Source organism: Macrotis lagotis, chromosome 7 (assembly GCF_037893015.1).
Source record: "Macrotis lagotis isolate mMagLag1 chromosome 7, bilby.v1.9.chrom.fasta, whole genome shotgun sequence".
Classification (NCBI taxonomy): Eukaryota; Metazoa; Chordata; class Mammalia; order Peramelemorphia; family Peramelidae; genus Macrotis; species Macrotis lagotis.
In genome coordinates this window covers 213,893,722-213,913,249 of record NC_133664.1, presented here as the reverse complement: position 1 = coordinate 213,913,249, position 19,528 = coordinate 213,893,722, and the positions used below count along the sequence as shown (strand labels likewise).

At 35.0% G+C, this 19,528-nt stretch overlaps 1 protein-coding gene across 4 annotated transcripts in view; it reads right to left on the bottom strand.

The window, feature by feature from the left end:
• Positions 1 to 9,382: 9,382 nt before the first annotated feature.
• The window catches only part of CAPRIN2 (caprin family member 2), a 59,493-nt gene continuing 49,347 nt past the window's right edge, over positions 9,383 to 19,528 (bottom strand). For all 4 annotated transcript variants that reach the window (XM_074194794.1, XM_074194796.1, XM_074194795.1 and 1 more), the window contains 2 exons: positions 14,012 to 14,075; positions 9,383 to 12,989 (listed from right to left, as the gene is read on the bottom strand). In XM_074194794.1, the coding sequence (XP_074050895.1) occupies positions 12,424 to 12,989; positions 14,012 to 14,075 (630 nt within the window). In that variant the 3' untranslated portion in view covers positions 9,383 to 12,423. The remainder of the gene's footprint in view (positions 12,990 to 14,011; positions 14,076 to 19,528) is intronic.

Genomic DNA, 19,528 nt, shown 5'->3' with positions numbered 1-19,528 from the left:
TCAGATAAAGATAGGTTCAAACCTAAGAGAGTTCCTATGGTAAAACAGTAACTCATAGCTCCTGATTCTTGAAAACCCTTATGAGATACTCAGGAAATTCCTTTCAGAAATGGTTTAATTGTATGCAGGGTTCTCTGTAGAGCTGTGAATCTACATACACAGTTATTAGATGTTTTGGTAGCAATGCCAATCTTCCCATTGGGGAAAATAGGGAGTTCTAAGGTCCTTACGGGTAGTAGTGGATAGAATGCCAGACCTACAACTAGAAAGACTCATCTTCCTGAGTTGAAATCTGGACTCAGATACTAAATAGCTGTGTGACCCTGGACAAATCATTTAACCCTGCCTCAGTTTCCTTATCTGGAAAATGAGCTGAAGGAAATGTCAAACCATTTCAGTAACTGAAAAGAAAATTCCAAAAGGGGCAACAAAGAGTCAGGTATAGCTGAAATTACTGAACAATAGTTCATGAGGTTTTTCCTCTGATCAATTATTTTGGAGAAATGGGGGGGGAAAGCAAGAGCTATTCCTCAAATGCTTTGGTTTCTTTTTTTTCCTGGAACACTATTCTCATCCAATCACTGGAATTTTTATCTTAACACAGTTAAATCTAAAATTATAAGAACCTTAAAACATAGGGTTAGAATCACATAACAACAACAATAACAAAAAAATAAGTTATTAAGTTTTATTCTCTGGAATTTACCAAATCTGTTAGGTGGAGGTCATTCTAGGAAGGATCACACCAAGCTGAGAGAGCTTTACACTTTACACAGAAACTTTACACAGTAACAAGGAAAGGGGAACAGAATACACATAACAAGAATAGACAAAATCTTAAACTGACCTGGAGACAAGTCTATTATTTGATATCATAGAACCATCTTTTTTACAATGCTATTTTCTCTGAGGGAGGTAACATTATTTGAGTTTGAGTACTTAGGGGAGCAGGGTGAATACTCAAGTTTTTTCAAATCTAAAGGCAGACAGAAATTTTTCCTGGATTAGAAGGACAGGACAAGATATTCCTTTCAAATTACAAAGGATACAATTCTTTTCTGGACTAAGGAGGGCAGCTTAGCCCTACCTGATCTAAAATCATATTATAAAGCATCAGTCATCAAAACTATCTGGTATTAGCTAAGAAATAGAGTGGTGGACCAATGGAATAGATTAGGTGCAAAAGCAGGAAACGATTATGGTAATCTGCTGTTTGATAAACCCAGAGAGTCCAGCTATTGGGATAAAAACTCTTTGATAAAAACTGCTGGGAAAATTGGAAGTTAGTATGGAAGAAACTTAGATTAAATCAACACTTCACAACCTATACCAACATAAGATCCAAATGGATACAGGACTTAGACATAAAAAACAATACTATAAGCAATTTAGAAGATCAAAGGACTAACAATCTTTACAATTAATGATTCTGACAAAGGACTCATTTCTAAAATATACAGAGAACTGAGTGATATTTAAAAAAAAAAGTAATTCCCCAATTGACAAATGGTCAAAGGATATGCAAAGGCAATTTACAAATGAGGAGATCAAAGTAATCCATAGCCATATGAAATATTGCTCTAAATCATTGATTATTAGAGAAATGCAAATTAAAGCTTCTCTGAGGTACCACCCCAAACCTTTCAGACTGGCCAGTATGACCAGAAAGGATAATCACTGTTGGAAGAGTTGTGGGAAATCTGGGACACTATTACCCTGTTGGTGGAGCTGTGAACTCATTCAACCTGTTTGGAGAGCAATTTGGATCTATGCCCAAAGGGCAACAAAAATCTGCATACCCAGCAATTCCACTGCTGGGTCTATACCCTGAAGAGCTGATGAAATAGGGTAAAAACATCACTTGTACAAAAATACAATACAAATACAAAAAAACCTACTGTTTGTGGTGGCAAAGAATTGGAAATCAAGTAAATGTCCTTCAATTGGGGGATGTCTTAGCAAACTGTGGTATATGTATGTCATGGAACACTGCTGTTCTATTAGAAACCAGGAGGGATGAGAATTCAGGGAAGCCTGGAGGGATTTGCATGAACTGATGCTGAGTGAGATGAGCAGAACCAGAAAAACACTGTATACCCTAACAGCAACATGGGGGTGATGCACTGTTCCATTAGTGCAACAATCAGGGACAATTTTGGGCTGTCTGCAATGGAGAATACCATCTGTATCCAGATAAAGAGCGGTGGAATTTGAACAAAGTTCAAGGACTATTCCCTTTAGTTTGGGGCAGATAAACTGCAAATCACCTGAAGTATGAAATTCAAATAATTCCTCTAGGTCATAAGAATAAGCTTAAAAACAAGACTAAATATAAAAAAAAAAAATTAAGGTTTTTGCAAGGCAAATGGGTTTAAGTGGCTTGCCCAAGGCAACTGAGCTAGGTAATTATCAAGTGTCTGCGACCAGATTTGAACCCAGGTACTCCTGACTCCTGACTCCAGGGCCGGTGCTTTATCCACTACTCTATCCACTGGGCCCCAATAAAAATTCTTTTTTTTTTAAATTCACTTTTATTAAAGATATTGAGTTTTACAATTTTTCCCCCCAATCTTACTTCCCTCCCCCACAGAAAGCAATCTGTCAGTCTTTACTTTGTTTCCATGTTGTACAATGATCCAAATTGAATGTGATGAGAGAAATCATATCCTTAAAGAGAAGTCTAAGAGGTAACAGGATCAGACAGTAAGATGTTTTTTTTTTTAATTAAAGGGAATAGTCCTTGAACTTTGTTCAAACTCCACGGCTCTTTATCTGTATACAGATGGCACTCTCCTTTGCAGACAGCCCAATAAAAATTCGTTAGAAAGGTCTTTGGAAAATATTTTTTCCTCATTCTCCTCAACCACTAAAACTCTGCTTGGACCTTGGAAACAAAAGTGGACAGAATAAGTTCTAATTGTGAAACTGCAATGAAATAACCACTAGGGAGTTCAGGAGATGAAAGGGTAAAAGACTACAAAGATAACTGGAATAAGAGGGGCAGGGGAAAGTTAGGGACCTATTTGCTGTTTTGTTTTTTAAATTTTTCTTATTTAAGGTATTGGGGTTAAATGACTTGTCCAAGATCACACAGCTGAGTAAGTTTTAAGTGTTGGTTGGAAGTTGGATTAGAACTCAGGGCTGACCCCAGAGCTGGCGCTCTATTGTGCCAGTTAGCTACTCCCAGAGGATGATTCCTTAGCAAGTAAAAGAGATGGTTGAATATGTGGGGAAGATGGATGGAAAAAGAAACGACTCAAGGCAGGAAGACAAATTGAGTCACTATTGCAAGTTAGTTAATAGAGCACTGGTCTATGTTGATTCTAGTATTGTTAGTAGGAAGGGATGGACAGAAAAGCTGGGACAAGCATGGGCTGACAGGGGTTATGCCTGAAGTGGTAAGATTACTGAGAGATACCAGTTACCCTGAAGAAAGCCCATCTCTCTACTGACTCCACTCCCTCACTTCATACTGGATGGCCCTTCCCACTCCTCTAACCCTAAGAGTCTGAAAGCTATCTTATGAAATTAGAAAACCTGATCTGTGGATGCTGGGTCAACTTGTTGAAAGGACCCAGCAAAATGGAGTGAGTCAGAGCCTTTTAGTCTTTGTAAACTCATTTGTAAAATGGAGTGGTAGCTAGGTGGAATGGTATATAGAGTGTCAAACCCAGAATCAAGAAGACCTGTATTAAACCCTGGACTTAATCCAATTTGACTCAGTTTCCTCATCTGTAAAATGAACTGGAAACAAATGATTTCATTATCTTTGCCAAGAAAACCCCAAATAGGGTCACAAAGAATTGGACATGACTGAAACAAATATCAACAAAAATAGTACCTTCTTACATCTAGTGATAAGTGAACATTTGCTGAATACATTACAAAAAAAAAACCAAATAATAATGCCAAGGAAAATTACAAATAATGATGCTGGAGTTTAATGGAAGAATGATAGAGGGGTAACAAATTATAATAGTTAATAATACTTAATATTTATGAAGCACTTACTATGAGCATGATATTGTACAAAGAACTTCACAATTGTAATCTCATTTGATCCTCACAACAACTCTGGAAAGTAGGTGCCTATATTATCCCTTTTTTATAGATTAAAAAAACTGAGACAAAAATAGGGATTAAATGACTTGCCCAGGGCCATAGTTAACAAGTGTCTGAGTTCAGATTTGAACTAAGGTCTGAGTCTAGGCTCATGTTCTATCCACTATACTACCCAACATCCATAAGTTCAAAAGGCAGGTGAACACAGCATTTCATTCACATAATTTAGTTTATTCACTGAAGCCTCAAGCTGTTGGATAGGCCAGCAAGATAAATTATAGCCAACTGCAAGTGCTTAACAATTTAACATCAACAAACATCTTACATTTAAATAAAAATTACAAGCACAAGAATTTTTGCCTAGGGACTTCTATTGCATTAAGTTAGATTACAAGATTTACAAGAATCTCATATAATCACTTCAATCCACTCCCACAATGCAAATTCAAGGAATAGATGGAAATACAAAGGCCAGTTGGCTAATAATTTCAGGAGATCACTGTCTTTATGGGATAGTTTCTTATTCAGGATAATTTGCTTCTTTCAGAGAAAAGTAACCTTGCTAATTCATTCCAGGAAGCTGGAATAATAAAATCCGTTTCATATCACAAAAAGTGTCCAAAACATCTCAAGTTTTACAAGGAATATATCATAAGAGGCTACATTATGACTAAGAATTCTGTAATAAATGTCTAAGGGCCACAAAAAAAAATTCAAAGTATCTAGCTCTCTGTGAACTTCACTTTCTTACTTCATTTTCCCCAGGTGAAATAACTGATTCTCCCCTCAATTTTGATTTGTTTTCTATGTACTATGTTTTGAAATACACTGCACATTGAATATACTGTTTAATTTCTTCATGACTCGTCAATGACATTCAGTCTTAATCAATGTGGTAAAGGTGGGCTTTACCAATTCATGCACTACCACCACAATCACTTTGTACCTTTCATTACCTCTCTATTACTTCATCCCCAGCAAAGACATCTTAAAGCCACTTTTTTTTTTTTTTTGCAAGGCAGTGGGGTTAAGTAGCTTGCCCAAGGCCACACGGCTAGGTCATTATTAAGTGTCTGAGGCAGGATTTGAACTTGGGTTTAAAGCCACTTTTAATCATTCCTCTAGACTGGAAAAGTTTTCTAAACAAGAGGTCATGACCATAAGAATTGTAAAAATTATTATACATTTAGGAGTACAATTCAAATATGCCAGTCAAAATCTCTTACTCTGTACTGTGCTAAGAGTCAGCATATAAACAAAAGTCAAACAGTCCCTGCCCTCAGGGAGTTCACATTTTAATGGGGGAAAACATAATTAGGTACATAATAGATACATGAAGAACAGCTAGGAGGGGGCAGCTAGGTGGCGCAGGTCCTGAAGTCAAATCCGGCCTCAGACACTTAATAATGACCTAGCTCTGTGGCCTTGGGCAAGCCACTTAACCCCATTTGCCTTGTTTAAAAAAAAAAAAGATAGGAGTTAATCTCACAAGGAAAGGCACTAGTAGCTGTAGAGTGAGTGTGTGGACCCAGAAAAACCTCCTGCGTTAGTTGTCATTTAAGTGTAGTTTTGAAGGAAGTCAGGTGAGTAGGGGAAAACATTTGTGCAAAGGACCACAGCTGGAGAATTAAAAATAAAGGATTTTATATTTGATCCTGAGGGTATCAGGATCTACTGAAGCTTATTAAGGAGGAGTTGCTATGGTCAGACTTGGATTTAAGGAAAGTTAAACTGGCAGTTGAGTGTCAGATGAAGTGAAGTAGAGAAAAGTTCTGAGAAAGGGAGACCAATCAGAAGTCTTCTATAATACTCCAAATGAGAGGTGATGAAGGCCTGAACTAGAACAACGGCTGAAGAAAAGGAGACATGTGAGAAAGTAAAATTGATGACATTTGGTAATTGAGATTTTAGGATGAGAGTGAAGAGTTTAGGATGACACCTAAGAAGTGAACCTTGGGGGCGGCTAGGTGGAGCAGTGGATAGCACGCTGGCCCTGGAGTCAGAAGTACCCGGGTTCAAATCTGGTCTCAGACACTTAATAATTACCTAGTCGTGTGGCCTTGGGCAAGCCACTTAATCCTATTGCCTTGCAAAAACTGAAAAAAAAAAAAAAAAAGATGTGAACCTTGGAGAATTTGTCCTTGATGGTAGAAGGGTAGTTGAGAGTAGGAGAGGGTTTTTTTTGGCAAGGCAATGGGGTTAAGTAGCTTGCCCAAGGCCACACGGCTAGGTAATTATTAAATGTCTGAGACCGGATTTGAACCCGGGTACTCCTGACTCCAAGGCCAGCGCTTTATCCACTGTGTCACCCAGCCGCCCCTAGGAAAGGGTTTTTAAAAAGAAAGATGAGGTTTGTTTTGGGTCATAGTGAGTTTGAGATAACTATCAGATATCCAAGATGATGAATGGAGTTCAGGACAGCGATTAAGGCTGGATTTGGGTATTTTCTGCATAGAGATCATTGAAACCATAATAACTGATTGGATCACTCAAAAAAAAAAAAGACTGGAAAAAGAAAACCCAGAACATAACCTTGAGTATACTCATGGTTAGTGCATATGACATGGATGAAAATCTAGCATTTAGAGTGTGAAGTACTGAGGAAGAGAGGATAACTTATGAAAACCTAAAAAAAGAAAGACTAGTTAGGAGAGAGGATGATATCAAATACTAGAATTCAAGAATAGGGCTTGAGAAAAGGTTAACTGACTTAACAATTAAGAAATAATTGGTAAATAACTACATTTTTTCCCCAATGAAAAAAGTTTAAATCAAGAGCAATAAAAATAAGACAAATATGGCAAATTTGTTACAGTAACTAACAGCTAAATGAGTCATCATGTTTCAAATCTACAAGGATAAAATTTGCCAACAGCATGGGCATATGAAATGAATTATATGATCATGCTATTTTCTCCATTTGAACAAGAAGCAGGCATAGAGGGGCAGAGCGAAGATGGCAGGGACTAATAATCTAAGCTCTCACAAATTCCCTTCCAAACTTTAAATGACACATCAAAATGAATTCTGGATGTGGTGAAAATTTTCCAGTCCAAGAAAACTTAAGCAGGTCAAAAGGAATGGTCTGTCACACCAGGTTGAGAGTGGAGTGAATTCCAGAACAGGCTGTGCCAGCATAAGCCTTGCCCCTGCAAACCAGCAACAGGGGCAACTGAATCAGTGGTGGCAGTGATAAATTTCCAGTCTTTAGCCCATAGACCATAAAGGGAAACAAACAAAATTATCAGAAGATTGCAGGGATCCCTTTAGTAGCACTGGGTGCAGATCTCTGTTGTGTTGCCCGAAGTCAGATCTGGGTGACAGCCCTGGGAAGGTGAAGAGAATGTCAGAGCTTGTGGCAGCAGGAGAGCAAGAACACTGATCACAGTTTCAGAGTTGAAAAGATTGTGGTTGTTAACAAACCAGAGCACAGGCCAGCAAAGCAATGACCACATCTCACTATGGAAAAAAAAAAGGTATGTATTGGGAGAAAGGGAGAAAAGAGTTAGAATGGGGTAAATTATCTAATAGAAAAGAGTGAGGAAAGAGTTTTTAGAGTGGAGGGGAAAGTGGAGGAAATTTTCAGGGTGTGGGGAACGGGGGGGGGGGGACGACTGTACATAAACCTGACTCTCATCAGAACCAGCTTAAAAAAGGCAATAAGATACATATTCAGTTGAATAAAGAATTCTGTCTTATCCTACTAGAAAATAGGAGGAGAGGGAAGGGTGAATTGGGGGAGGAAATAGTCAGAAACAAAACATTTCTGAGGATGGATAGAATAAAATAGGGAGAAAAATAAATTGATGAGAAATACAGTAAAAACTGTGAAAAACATTTTACATCAAGTTTCTCTGATAAAGATTTCATTTCTCAAATACATAGAGAACTGAGTCAGTCAACTGATAAATGATATGAACTGGCAGTTTTCAAGACAATGAAAGCTAGCTATAGTTATATAATTAAATATTCTGCATCACTATTTTAATGTAAATGTAAATTAAAATCACTCTGAAGTACCCCCCCCACCTATCAGATTGATTGACAGCAAACGAAAATGACAACCTTTGGAGGAGATGTTGGAAATGTTGGAAAACTGGGACACCAATATTATTGTTGGTTGAGTTGTGGACTGCTTTGACCATTCAGGAGGGCAATTTGGAACTAAGCCCAAAGGGTTTAAAACTATTTTTTGAATGAGCAACATCACTAACTAGATCTGAATCCCAAAGGGAATAAAAAAAATATTTATAGCAATATCTTTTCTGGTGCAAAACATTGGGAATTTAGGGGATATCCATTAAATGGGGAATGTTTGAACAAGTTGTGATATATGATTGTGATGGAATACTATTGTGATATATAACAAATGATGGTAAGAATGCTTTCAGAAAAACCTGGACTTACATGAACTGATGCAGAGTGAAATGAGGAGAATCAGAATATCATCACACATTACAACAATTTCATATAGTGATCAACTGTAAATGATTTAGCTATTCTCAGCAATACAATGATCCAAGATAATTCTGAGGGACTTATGAAGGAAAATGAATCAGACACCTGCAGAGGAAGCACTAATATAACATGAATGCAGATCAAAGTTTATTTTAAAAATATTTGTGTAGGAGTTTTATTGGTCTGTGTTTTCTCTTACTACATGTGGAATGGAAATGTGTTTTGCCTAACCACACATGTATATTCTATATCAAATTACTTATCTTCTCAAGGAGGAGGGAGGGCAGGTAGGAAGAGAATTTGAAACTCAAAAAATTTTTAAGAAGAATTTAAAAATTGTTTTTTACATGTAATTAAGGAAAAAATAAAGTATTAAAAAATTTAAAAACAGCATGTACACATAGCAAACTGATTTTGGCCTGTAAATTATATACTAGGATTAGTATTTTTCAAATCATTCCTTTTGGCAATAAGTTATTTCCCCCAAATAACTATAATTTTAAACACTAATTTTCACTAGTTAAATTCTAGTTTGTCTTTAATTAAAAAAAATTTTTTGTCTTTAAATTTTTAAAAACTCTTCATGGGGTGGCTAGGTGGTGCAGTGGATAAAGCACTGGCCCTGGAGTCAGGAGTACCTGGGTTCAAATCTGGTCTCAGACACTTAATAATTACCTAGCTGTGTGGCCTTGCTTAACCCCATTTGCCTTGCAAAAAAAAAAAATACCTAATAAAAATAAATAAAAACACTTCATGAGCAATACACAACCAGTTTAAAGGGATCTCTAGGAGCAGCTGAAATTATTACAAGCAACAACTAGTTTTCATGATGAAAGTCTAAGCAACACGAAGCATATAAAAGTCCAAAACCAAAAAATACAACCACTTTATTCCTGGGATTCACAAATACTAGTCTTTGAAAGGCCAATATTTGGTCTTTCATAGACTATCATACAGATATTCAAAAAGCGTATGTCTAAAACACTGGCAAGCTAAGAAATTTTCCAAATAAAGTTGGATCCTTTTAATAAGCAAAGAAGTAATTTCTACAGGCTCTATTTATAACATCAATTGACTGCTTATATAACTCATAGGTCTAAAATCTTATTCAAGCTGATTACAAGAGTAATCAACTTATTAAAACTCCAGTGAAGAGAATGTCTTAGTAAAATTGTGATAATGCAGGAGCAGAGCACAGAATACTTTATCACTGCAAAAGACAAGGGTTTTCTCTTGCCAAAAAGATTCCAAAGGGTGTTTGAGTTAAAGAAATTTTTCTTAGTGAAAAAGAGGAAGCAAATTTTTCTATGGCAAAAATTTCCTCCTAAAACTTGCATTTTGAAAAAGTGAGTCCTCTAGATACAATTCAAATTTCTTATTCATACCAAGATCCAGAAAGATGATCTAATTGTATGAAATAGATTATTTTATTTCAAATTTTTAATATTACCCAATGTAAGAAAAAAAATCTGTTCTGCAGATTAGATAGAAAATGTTTATGATTCATTTGACGGTCTGTAGAACAAATTCTCATTTTAAAGTTCCTATCTATTTTAAAGTATGCAAAGGAACACATTTGCCATGAACAACTGATATATTTAATTTTATTTCTGAACAAAGTGTTGAATTGTCGTATGCCAGTATATTGAAACAAGTGTTTGAACCTGATTATGTTATTTTTTGGCAAAGGGTGAATACTCTGGTTTAGCAAACAAACTGACAAAAATTTTACAACTATCTAGATTATTTTTGTTAATAGTTTTATAAAGATAATTTCTATTACGGTTGAGAAAGTACTGAGTAGCAAAATTAATTACATACTTTGAAAATTTTGCAGTAAAAAAGCAAGCTACCCATTACATTAACACAACAGATTTAGTTATAAGAGTGAAAATTATAAATTATTTCCCAATAAATCTATTACATTATTTATATATATATATGTAATAAATTTAATTTAAACTGTTGGTTTTATTTGAAATAAAATGAAGGCATGTATAACTATGTCACATTACTCACTCTCATGGGGAAGGGAGAGGAGAGGAAAAGGAGAGAGGTAGAAAAATGTGGAACTTAAAAGCTTACAAAAAGCTGAATGTTGAAAACTATTTCATGAAATTGGAAAAAATAAATAACATTTGGAAAAAATAAATTAACATCCATAAAGGGAATAAAATGTAGGAAAAGTCATGAAGGAAATGGAAGTATGAAAGTTATTAGTATGTCATATAACTAACTCAATGAATAATCTTTATTTATTTTTTGAGATAACTAGGATTAAATGAATTAAGAGTTAAGTGAATAGTATCAACACAGCTAGTTAAGTGTCTGAGGCTGGATATAATCTCAGGTCTTCCTGACTCTAAAAACCAATACTCTATGTTCTATGCCATCTAGCTGCCCTCCCTTCATTTTCTGAACTTATAAATCTTTCAAATTCTGAAGAAAAATGACTAGAAGATGCTCAAAGAACACACTTAAGCACATTAAAGACAAAAAAGAATAATGAAAATTTAGTCACCTAAGCCCCTGGAGAGTTAGGTATGTACCAAGATTTCTATCAATTGGAAAAAGCTACCAATTCTCACTTCCTGCTTTAATCACTCTAATTACTGATAGAACTAATGTGAAAAGAAATGAAAATACAAATCAGCCTTAGGGTGCTTAAAAAAAAGGAGGAATATATAGGGAATGAAAGTAATGTAAAAACAAAAGAAAATTGAGCACTGAGAAGCACAAATTTTTGGTCCATTTCTAACTATAGTTATTGAAGGTACTCGATTGGGGCTTATCAAGTAGTATTGCATTTTTCCTATTAAAATGATCCAGTAGTTTAGAATGTTATCATATTCTCTGTTTTAGAGAGACAAAGGAAGGAGAGCTTTCCAGGAATGGAGGAAAGCCAATAAAAATGTGAGTCTAGAGATGGAATATCTTGTATGAGGACCAACAAAGAAACAAATATTACTGAGCAGCAGGTTATATGGAAAGAATTAAGGTGTAAAATGACTATAAAAGTAGGCAGAAAGTCAGGTTATGAAGGATTTTAAGACCCAAACACAGAATTTTGTATTTATTATTAGAGGTAACAGGGAATCACTTTAGTTTATGGAATAAGTAATAATATTTGAAAGATTTTCTACAGGAAGACTACACACAATAGAAATACTAATGGGAGAATTAATGATATTTGACCAATAATTTGTAGAATGCTTAGAATTGCAAAATCAACATTTTGAGGTAGGTAATACAAATAGAAAATGAGAAAACAAACTCTGAAAGGCTGTGATTTATCCAAGGTCAAACAGCTTGTTATTATTGTCTTAAATCTATTAGGTTATTGGATCCATGTATATTATATATGAGCTGGAGGTAATGTTCAATAAAGAATAATGCTCATTTAAGAAAATGAGAAAAAGTCATTTGCAATATTACATTTTACTCTAATACATGCTCCCTGTGGTTATTTAATAATTGCAAATAGATTATCAAGTCTAAAGCAAGAGTCTACTTTCAATTAAGCAGCAAAACTACAGTGCACATTACTGTTTTATTGAGGCACAACAAGGCATTGTAACTTTACTGAACTTGAGGCAATTAGTGTATTGAGTTTGGAGACTGATACAGTTTTTAAAGATTCATGGCAAATAACAGACATTCACAGCTTTACTAGCAAGGCTGCATCACAATTTATGAAGTGCTAGATCAATGCTGAGTAATTCAATTTCAGGATTTCACTTGGAGGGGAAGGAAATGGGAGAATGAAAAAAGAAAGGAACAGTACCTTCTAATTGCTTCAGGAATAGTATTTTGCCTATGAAATCAATCATAAGTGAATGGTCAGTTTCTCCTTTGCTCCCCAAATCTTAAGGAGCTTTATCAGTATAAATTTATAGCAGGTTTTCAGTCCTGATAAAGGAGATATCCTGAAAAAGTGGAATATTTCCAACTGCTTCCATAAATTGCTCCTCTATGCAAACGTAACCAAATCTGGTCTCCCTGAAATAATTGAAGAATTGCATGATTACTAGCAGTTTCATGGTCTGGAGCACCATCGTTTGCATAAGCCGACACTAAAACTTCTTCATTCTTCATCAGATTGACATACAGTGGAACATTCACTGCCAGCTTTAACATGTGAAAGATAAAAACATAAGTGCCATTCACTGGACAATTAAATCTACCAAGCTGAAGGTCAAAAGTTTCTCCCAAGTTGTTCAGAAGAAGATCAAATACAATAGGTTGGTCCAAAGTTCCAGGGGCCAAGTTAGAGGTTCTGGCTGCTGAGAAGGCAACTCTCATCTGCTGGGGGAGAGGGTATACATGGACTGGCAATATGGTGGCTGCTGGACTTGTCACTGGCACATCCACAGGGGTCATGCTCCGAGAGTCTCCCTGCCCAGAGTCAATACTGGTGAAGGTTTCATTTTCTCGTTCCGGACTATTCACCTGTGAAGAATCACTCCATCCTGGTACATAGCATTAAGAACAGTGAATGTTTTGTAATGAAGAATTAACTTTAAATTTATATTTAATGTCAGTTGGCTATTTACATAAACATTCTGAACTTAATTCTATAAATCAAATGTGTAAATATATTTCTGGTATATTTGAAGGAATAGACTTTGAAGGACAATTATTTCTTTTATATCAATCATTCTAGAAGGTAATATTTTCATACTGTTGCATTTCTAAACACTGGAATATTCCATGGTATGTAACTCATCATTTAAGCATCCTTTTCAATAGAAGGAAAATAAAACCAATATGGAATCTTAAAACCAGAACTGGAAGGAACTTTTAATTGATCTAAACTTTTCAATTTGCTAATAAGGAAAATCAAGATAAAGTGTTAAGTTCTTTATTCCTGGTCACACAGTTAATAGTGACTATGTTCCTTTCCAATTCTAAATTCATGAAATTACAATTGCCAACTGAAAGGAAAACACGACCTACAAATTTGGACTAAGGCAAATAAACTAATCACTGATTAGTGCTGAGAAAAATGATTATTTTCTTAATATATAAATAATCAATTTTATATTTTGGACCCAAAGATCCTACTTTTGCATTCTCATTTAAAGTCCAGTCTCTCAAGGGGATTTCTGACCTTGTCCCCAAATTTCCCTCATCCAGACCATAACTTCACCAGTACGACTGAGTGAAAAACAGAATTTTTTGTATAGATTACTAGAGGTGGAACGATCTGGGAGTGTTGACAAGATCAAAATCACATCCCCTGGCCCCTCATTAGAAAAAAAGATAACTTTCATTATAATGTTTTCTTATTAACTAATCAAAGTTGATTTTCACCCATCAAGGACAATTCCTTTTCCAAAGCTATTTAAGTATTCAGCAACTTCTATGCAGAGTTTTTGGTGACAGAGAAATCCCTGACCTTAAAATAGATTTTTTTAATTTGTACAATTAATAAATTGATTAATAATTACCCAGAAATTCTTTTATTCATCTCACTGGCATGAAAACTCACCTCTTGAATTTGTACGGGAACCAGCAGAGAGTCCTCTTTTATAACACTGTTGGAAATTACTATCCTAAAATGGAGATACCACAGTATTGATCAACTCTTGTCCATCTGAACAAAGCCACTTGTCTCTAGCAGTTTTTAAAACAGATACTCCAGAAGCAGTTTACTGTTTCTTTCAAATGAATAGTAAGGTATTTTTAGTCTTTCAAAAATAAAAACAACATAATGCTCTTAATAATTTCATTATATGCTAGCTTCACATCAGGATGAGGATAAGAAGATTTACATTTCTTTTTGATTTTTTTCTTTTTTTGGTTTTTGCAATGCAATGGGGCTAAGTGACTTGCCCAAGGTCACACAACTAGGTAATTATTAAGCATCTAGGCCACATTTGAACTCAGGTCCTCTTGACTCCAGGGACAGTACAATATCCACTGTGCCACCTAACTGTCCCAGATTTACATTTCTTAAAGACAGAAAACAAATTAAATAAGTCTCAGGTATGGATATAATGATGGCATTTCAAATAAAAACCAATGTGATGAACATCTGGAACATTACACAAAAGACTCTCTAAAGAAGCTCAAGGAAAGGACATAATTATGTCTTCAATTTATGAGAAGTAGAAATTTGATTTATTTTTAAATATTCACAATGTTACCTCTTTGAGATAACAAAGTTATAGGGACCTTAGAAATCATGTAGTTCAACTCTCTAAATTTATAGATAAGGGAGGTCCAAACAGATTAAAATGATTATTCAAAATCACACCGGGTAAGGGCCCAGATAAATAAGGAACAGAGAATTCAATTGATACACATAGATTAAAACTAAAATCCAGGCTACAATGAAAAGATCAATGATCAAGAGAAATTATGTTGGAAGATTGCTAGATTTATAATGAGAGAGTATCTGGGCTGGGATCTCAGTTATACAGTTTATTAAAGTATATGATCTCAAGCAAATTACTTAACTTTTCTAAGGTGACAAATTACTACTATTAGTTCTTCTATACTCCTAAGCCCATTCTGTATTCTCCACGTTTTTACACAAATGAGAAAGGAAGATGCTGAAGTTAACTTTATCAACAAATTCCTTCCTATCTTCATACAAAAATATGCTTTTTCTTTCTTTCCTAAAATTTCTTCCCTTTGATTTCCAAGACAATCCCAACTCTCATCCATCACTAATAAACTTTTTTAAAGAGTTATTTTACAGTGAGAAAGTATACTCCATTTTTACGTTAACCAACATCTCTTTTACCGCTTACAATCACTTCTTTTCCTACCACTAAGATTATACTCTCAAAATTTCACAACCTATGTTATAATTAATAAATGGCTGCTTTTTCTTTTTTAATTTTTGCAAGGCAATAGGGTTAAGTGATTTGCCCAAGGTCACAACAGCTAAGTAAGTATTAAGTGTCTGAGGTTGTATATGAACTCAGGGGTCCTCCTGTCTCTAGGGCCAGTGCTCTCTATCCACTACACCAACTAGGTGCTGCATTAGGTTACTTTAAAAGGAAAAGAAAAAACAAAAGGCAATACACTGAAACAAACATGTATAAACAAGCAAAGAAATTTCAGTTTCTATGGGCAAAAATGTATCCCTTTTGCCATGTACTGACAGGAGATAAGCAGCATGTTTTATTACCAGGACTTTAGAATTATGTTGCCACACCAATCTGATTTTAAATTACTCAAAATTGCTTTTCTATATACAATAATGTTTAATTTTTCTCTTCTTCTTACTTTATTCTGCATACAAGTCTTTGCACCTTTCTCTGAAACCATCCCTTTTGTCATTTTTAATGTAATAATATTCCATTACATTCATATGTCACTATTTCTTCAGTCATGCTACTATTGATGCAAGTTCTTTAAGTTTCCAGTTCTTTGGTATTACAAAAAAAAATTACTAGAAATATTTTTATGCATGAATGTTCTCTTTTTAAAATTCTATCTCAGTGTTGCTCTAATTTGTATTTGATTTAATCAATTACTGATTTGGAGCATTTTTTTATATGGCAGTTGCCAGTTTGATTTTTTCCCTTTAAAAATTGCCTGTCCATAGGTGCAATAGAAGGAAATGATAATAGTAATCTGCTGTTTGATAAACCCAAAGAGTCAAGTTATTGGGATAAAAACATTCTCTCTGATAAAAACTGCTGGGAAAATTGGAAGTTAGTATGGTAGAAACTTAGATTAGACCAACACCTCACACCCTTTACCAAAATAAGATCAAAATGGATACAGGATTTAGACATAACAATATTATAATAAGCAAACTAGAAGATCAAGGACTAGTTTACCTGTCAGATCTATGGAAAGGGAAGCAGTTTATGACTAAGTAAAAAATAGAGAACATCACTAAAAACAAACTAGATGATTTCGATTACATTAAATTAAAAAGCTTTTGCACAGATAAAATCACTGTAACCAAGTTCAAAAGAAATGCAGTAAACTGGGAGACAATCTTTACAACTAATGATTCTGACAAAGGACTCATTTCTAAAATACAGAGAACTGAGTCATATTAAAAAAAAAAAGCCATTCCCCAATTGATAAATGGACAAAGGATATGCAAAGTCAATTTACAGATGAGATCAAAGCAATCCATAGGCATAAGAAAAATTGCTCTAAATCATTAAATTAGAGAAATGCAAATTAAAACTTCTGATTTACCACCTCAAACCTCTCAGACTGGCCAATATAACCAGAAATGATAATCATCATTGTTGGAAGGGTTGTTGGAAATCTGGGACACTATTACACTTGTTGGTGGAGCTGTGAACTCATCCAACCTTTCAAGAGAGAAATCTGGAGTTATGCCTGAAGGGCAACAGAAATGAGCATACCCTTTGATCCAGTAATACCACTACTGGGTCTATGCCCTGAAGAAATGATGAAAAAGGGTAAAAACATCACTTGTACAAAAATATTCATAGCAGCCCTGTTTGTGGTGGCAAAGAATTGGAAATCAAGTAAATGCCCTTCAATTGGGGAATGGCTTAGCAAACTGTGGTCTATGTATGTCATGGAACATTATTCTTCTATTAGAAACCAGGAGGGATGGGAATTCAGGGAAGCCTGAAGGGATTTGCATGAACTGATGCTGAGTGAGATGAGCAGAACCAGAAAAACACTGTATATCCTAACAGCAACATGGGGGTGATGAACAACCTTGATGGACTTGCTTGTTCCATTAGTGCAACAATCAGGGACAATTTTGGGCTGTCTGCAATGGAGAATAACATCTGCATCCAGATAAAGAATCATGGAGTTTGAACTAAGTTCAAGAACTATTCCCTTTAATTTAGAAAAAAAAAATTATCTTATGATCTTGTTATCTCTTACACTTTTTTGTTTCTTCCTTAAAGATATGATTTCTCTCTCATAACACTCAATTTGGATCACTATACAACATGGAAACTAAGTAAATACTGACAAATAGCTTTCTGTGGGGGGTGGGGGGAGGAAAGATTGGGGAGAAAATTGTAAAACTCAAAATAAATAAAATCTTTAATAAAAAAAAAATGTCTGTCCAGTGCAGCTGGGTGGCACAGTGAATAAAGCACTGGCCCTGGTGTCCGGAGGATCTGAGTTCAAATATGGCCTCAGCTTACTAATTACCTCTAGCTATATGACCTTGGCCAAGTCATTTAAACCCATTGTTTTGCAAAAAAAACCTAAAAAAAATAAAATTACCTGTTCATCCTTTTATCCTGACCAATTATCAATTTGGAAATAGTTCTTATTCATATAAATTTGGAAATAATTCTAAATCATTCTACATTCCAAAAATAATTCTAATTCCTAAATTTGAATTAGTTTCTTATAAAATTTGGATATGAAATCTTATGAGAATAATTTATCGTAAGTTATTATCCCTGTTTATTGTTTCACAGGGTTCTGCTTTTTCCAAAAGGAGAAGAAAAGTTAAGAATTAGGGTTAAGTAACAACTATTCACTCATTAGCTAACATGGCCTCAAATGATGTATTGCTTCATAGATAATTCCTAAATATGTCACCAACCCTAATTTCTCTCTCAAACATCAGACTCATATCTCCAAAATGTCTTTAGAACAGCTCTAAGTCCCAGAGGGTAGCTAAGTGGCACAGTGGATAGCATCAGTCCTCAGACACTTACTAGCTGTGTGATGGTAGGGAAATCACTTAACTCTGTTTGCTTTGTTTAGTTTCCTCATCTCTAAAGTGAGAAGGAAAAGGAAATGGCAAACTAGAGATATTGATCTTTGTCAAGAAATTCCCAAATGGAGTAATGAAAAATTGGACTGAACAACTTATGTTCCACTAGCACCTCAAAATCAATATTCCTATATTTACATTGCTCCTTAAAATCAGTTCTTGTTTGCCTTTATCATTTTCTTTTTAGATTTTTTGCAAGGCAATGGGGTTAAGTGACTTGCCCAAGACCACAGAGGTAGGTAATTATTAAGTGTCTGAGGCTGGATTTGAGCTCAGGTACTCCCGACTCCAGGGCCGGTGCTCTATCCACTGTGCCCCCTGCCCCCTGCCTTCATCATTTTTATCACTGGCATCACTAATCACCTAGTATTCCACATTAGAAAATTGTAGTAGAATTATCTTTGGATGTGAAAGATGAGATAAAGAGAAAACAGACAATTCCAGGGTACCAAGCCTTTGATACCACACACCAGGATAATTGATACAGTTTTTCAATGCATCTTTTGTGTTCTCCTCATAAAAATTTCCTAATACTTCTAACTAACCTTCTTTATACATACATATATCTGATATTATTCTGCACAAAATTTTTTCAATGGTTCTTAGTTGTTCCCTATCAAGTCCAAACAACTTATACTGGCATTCAAAGTCTTCTGTAATTGGGCATCATTCTGTCTTTCCAGATGTCTTCATCTCTATTCTCTATATATACTCTATTTATCAAACTACACTGCTTGCCATCTCCCATTCATTCCCTCTGCTTTAATGTCTTTTGTTTATTACATTCCCAATGTCTAGAATGCCTGCTTAATTTTTACTTACCCTTGAAAACCCAATTCCAATGCCAACCCCCTTTGGCTTAATTCCCTAATTTCAGTAGTAATGACCTTTCCCTCTACAGAATTTAGTATGACTGTATTCCTCTCATATGAACTTAGTTGTAATTACAGAAGGATATATGATCAGAGTAGAGAATGCCCCTCCTCTTCTTCCACCAATGCACATCACCACTTATGAATTATGAGAGAAGGTTCTAGGAAGTTTCCTAAAACATATAGAGCTAACTGACTTGCCAGAGTCAAGTAACTGAAGAGTCAAAAGTAGACTTAAACCTCAGATGTTATTCCAAATTTCACAATTTTTAATAAAATAATACATAAGTATTCTGTTTTCCTTAGCATATAGTTTGATACTTTACATAATTGGCCCATGGTAAATGTATGTTGGTACAACCTAAAAACAATGTTCTGTTGCTCGGGATTTTTAGTCTGACATATTTTAAGGACTTTGTGTGAAGTTGTCACCCCATAC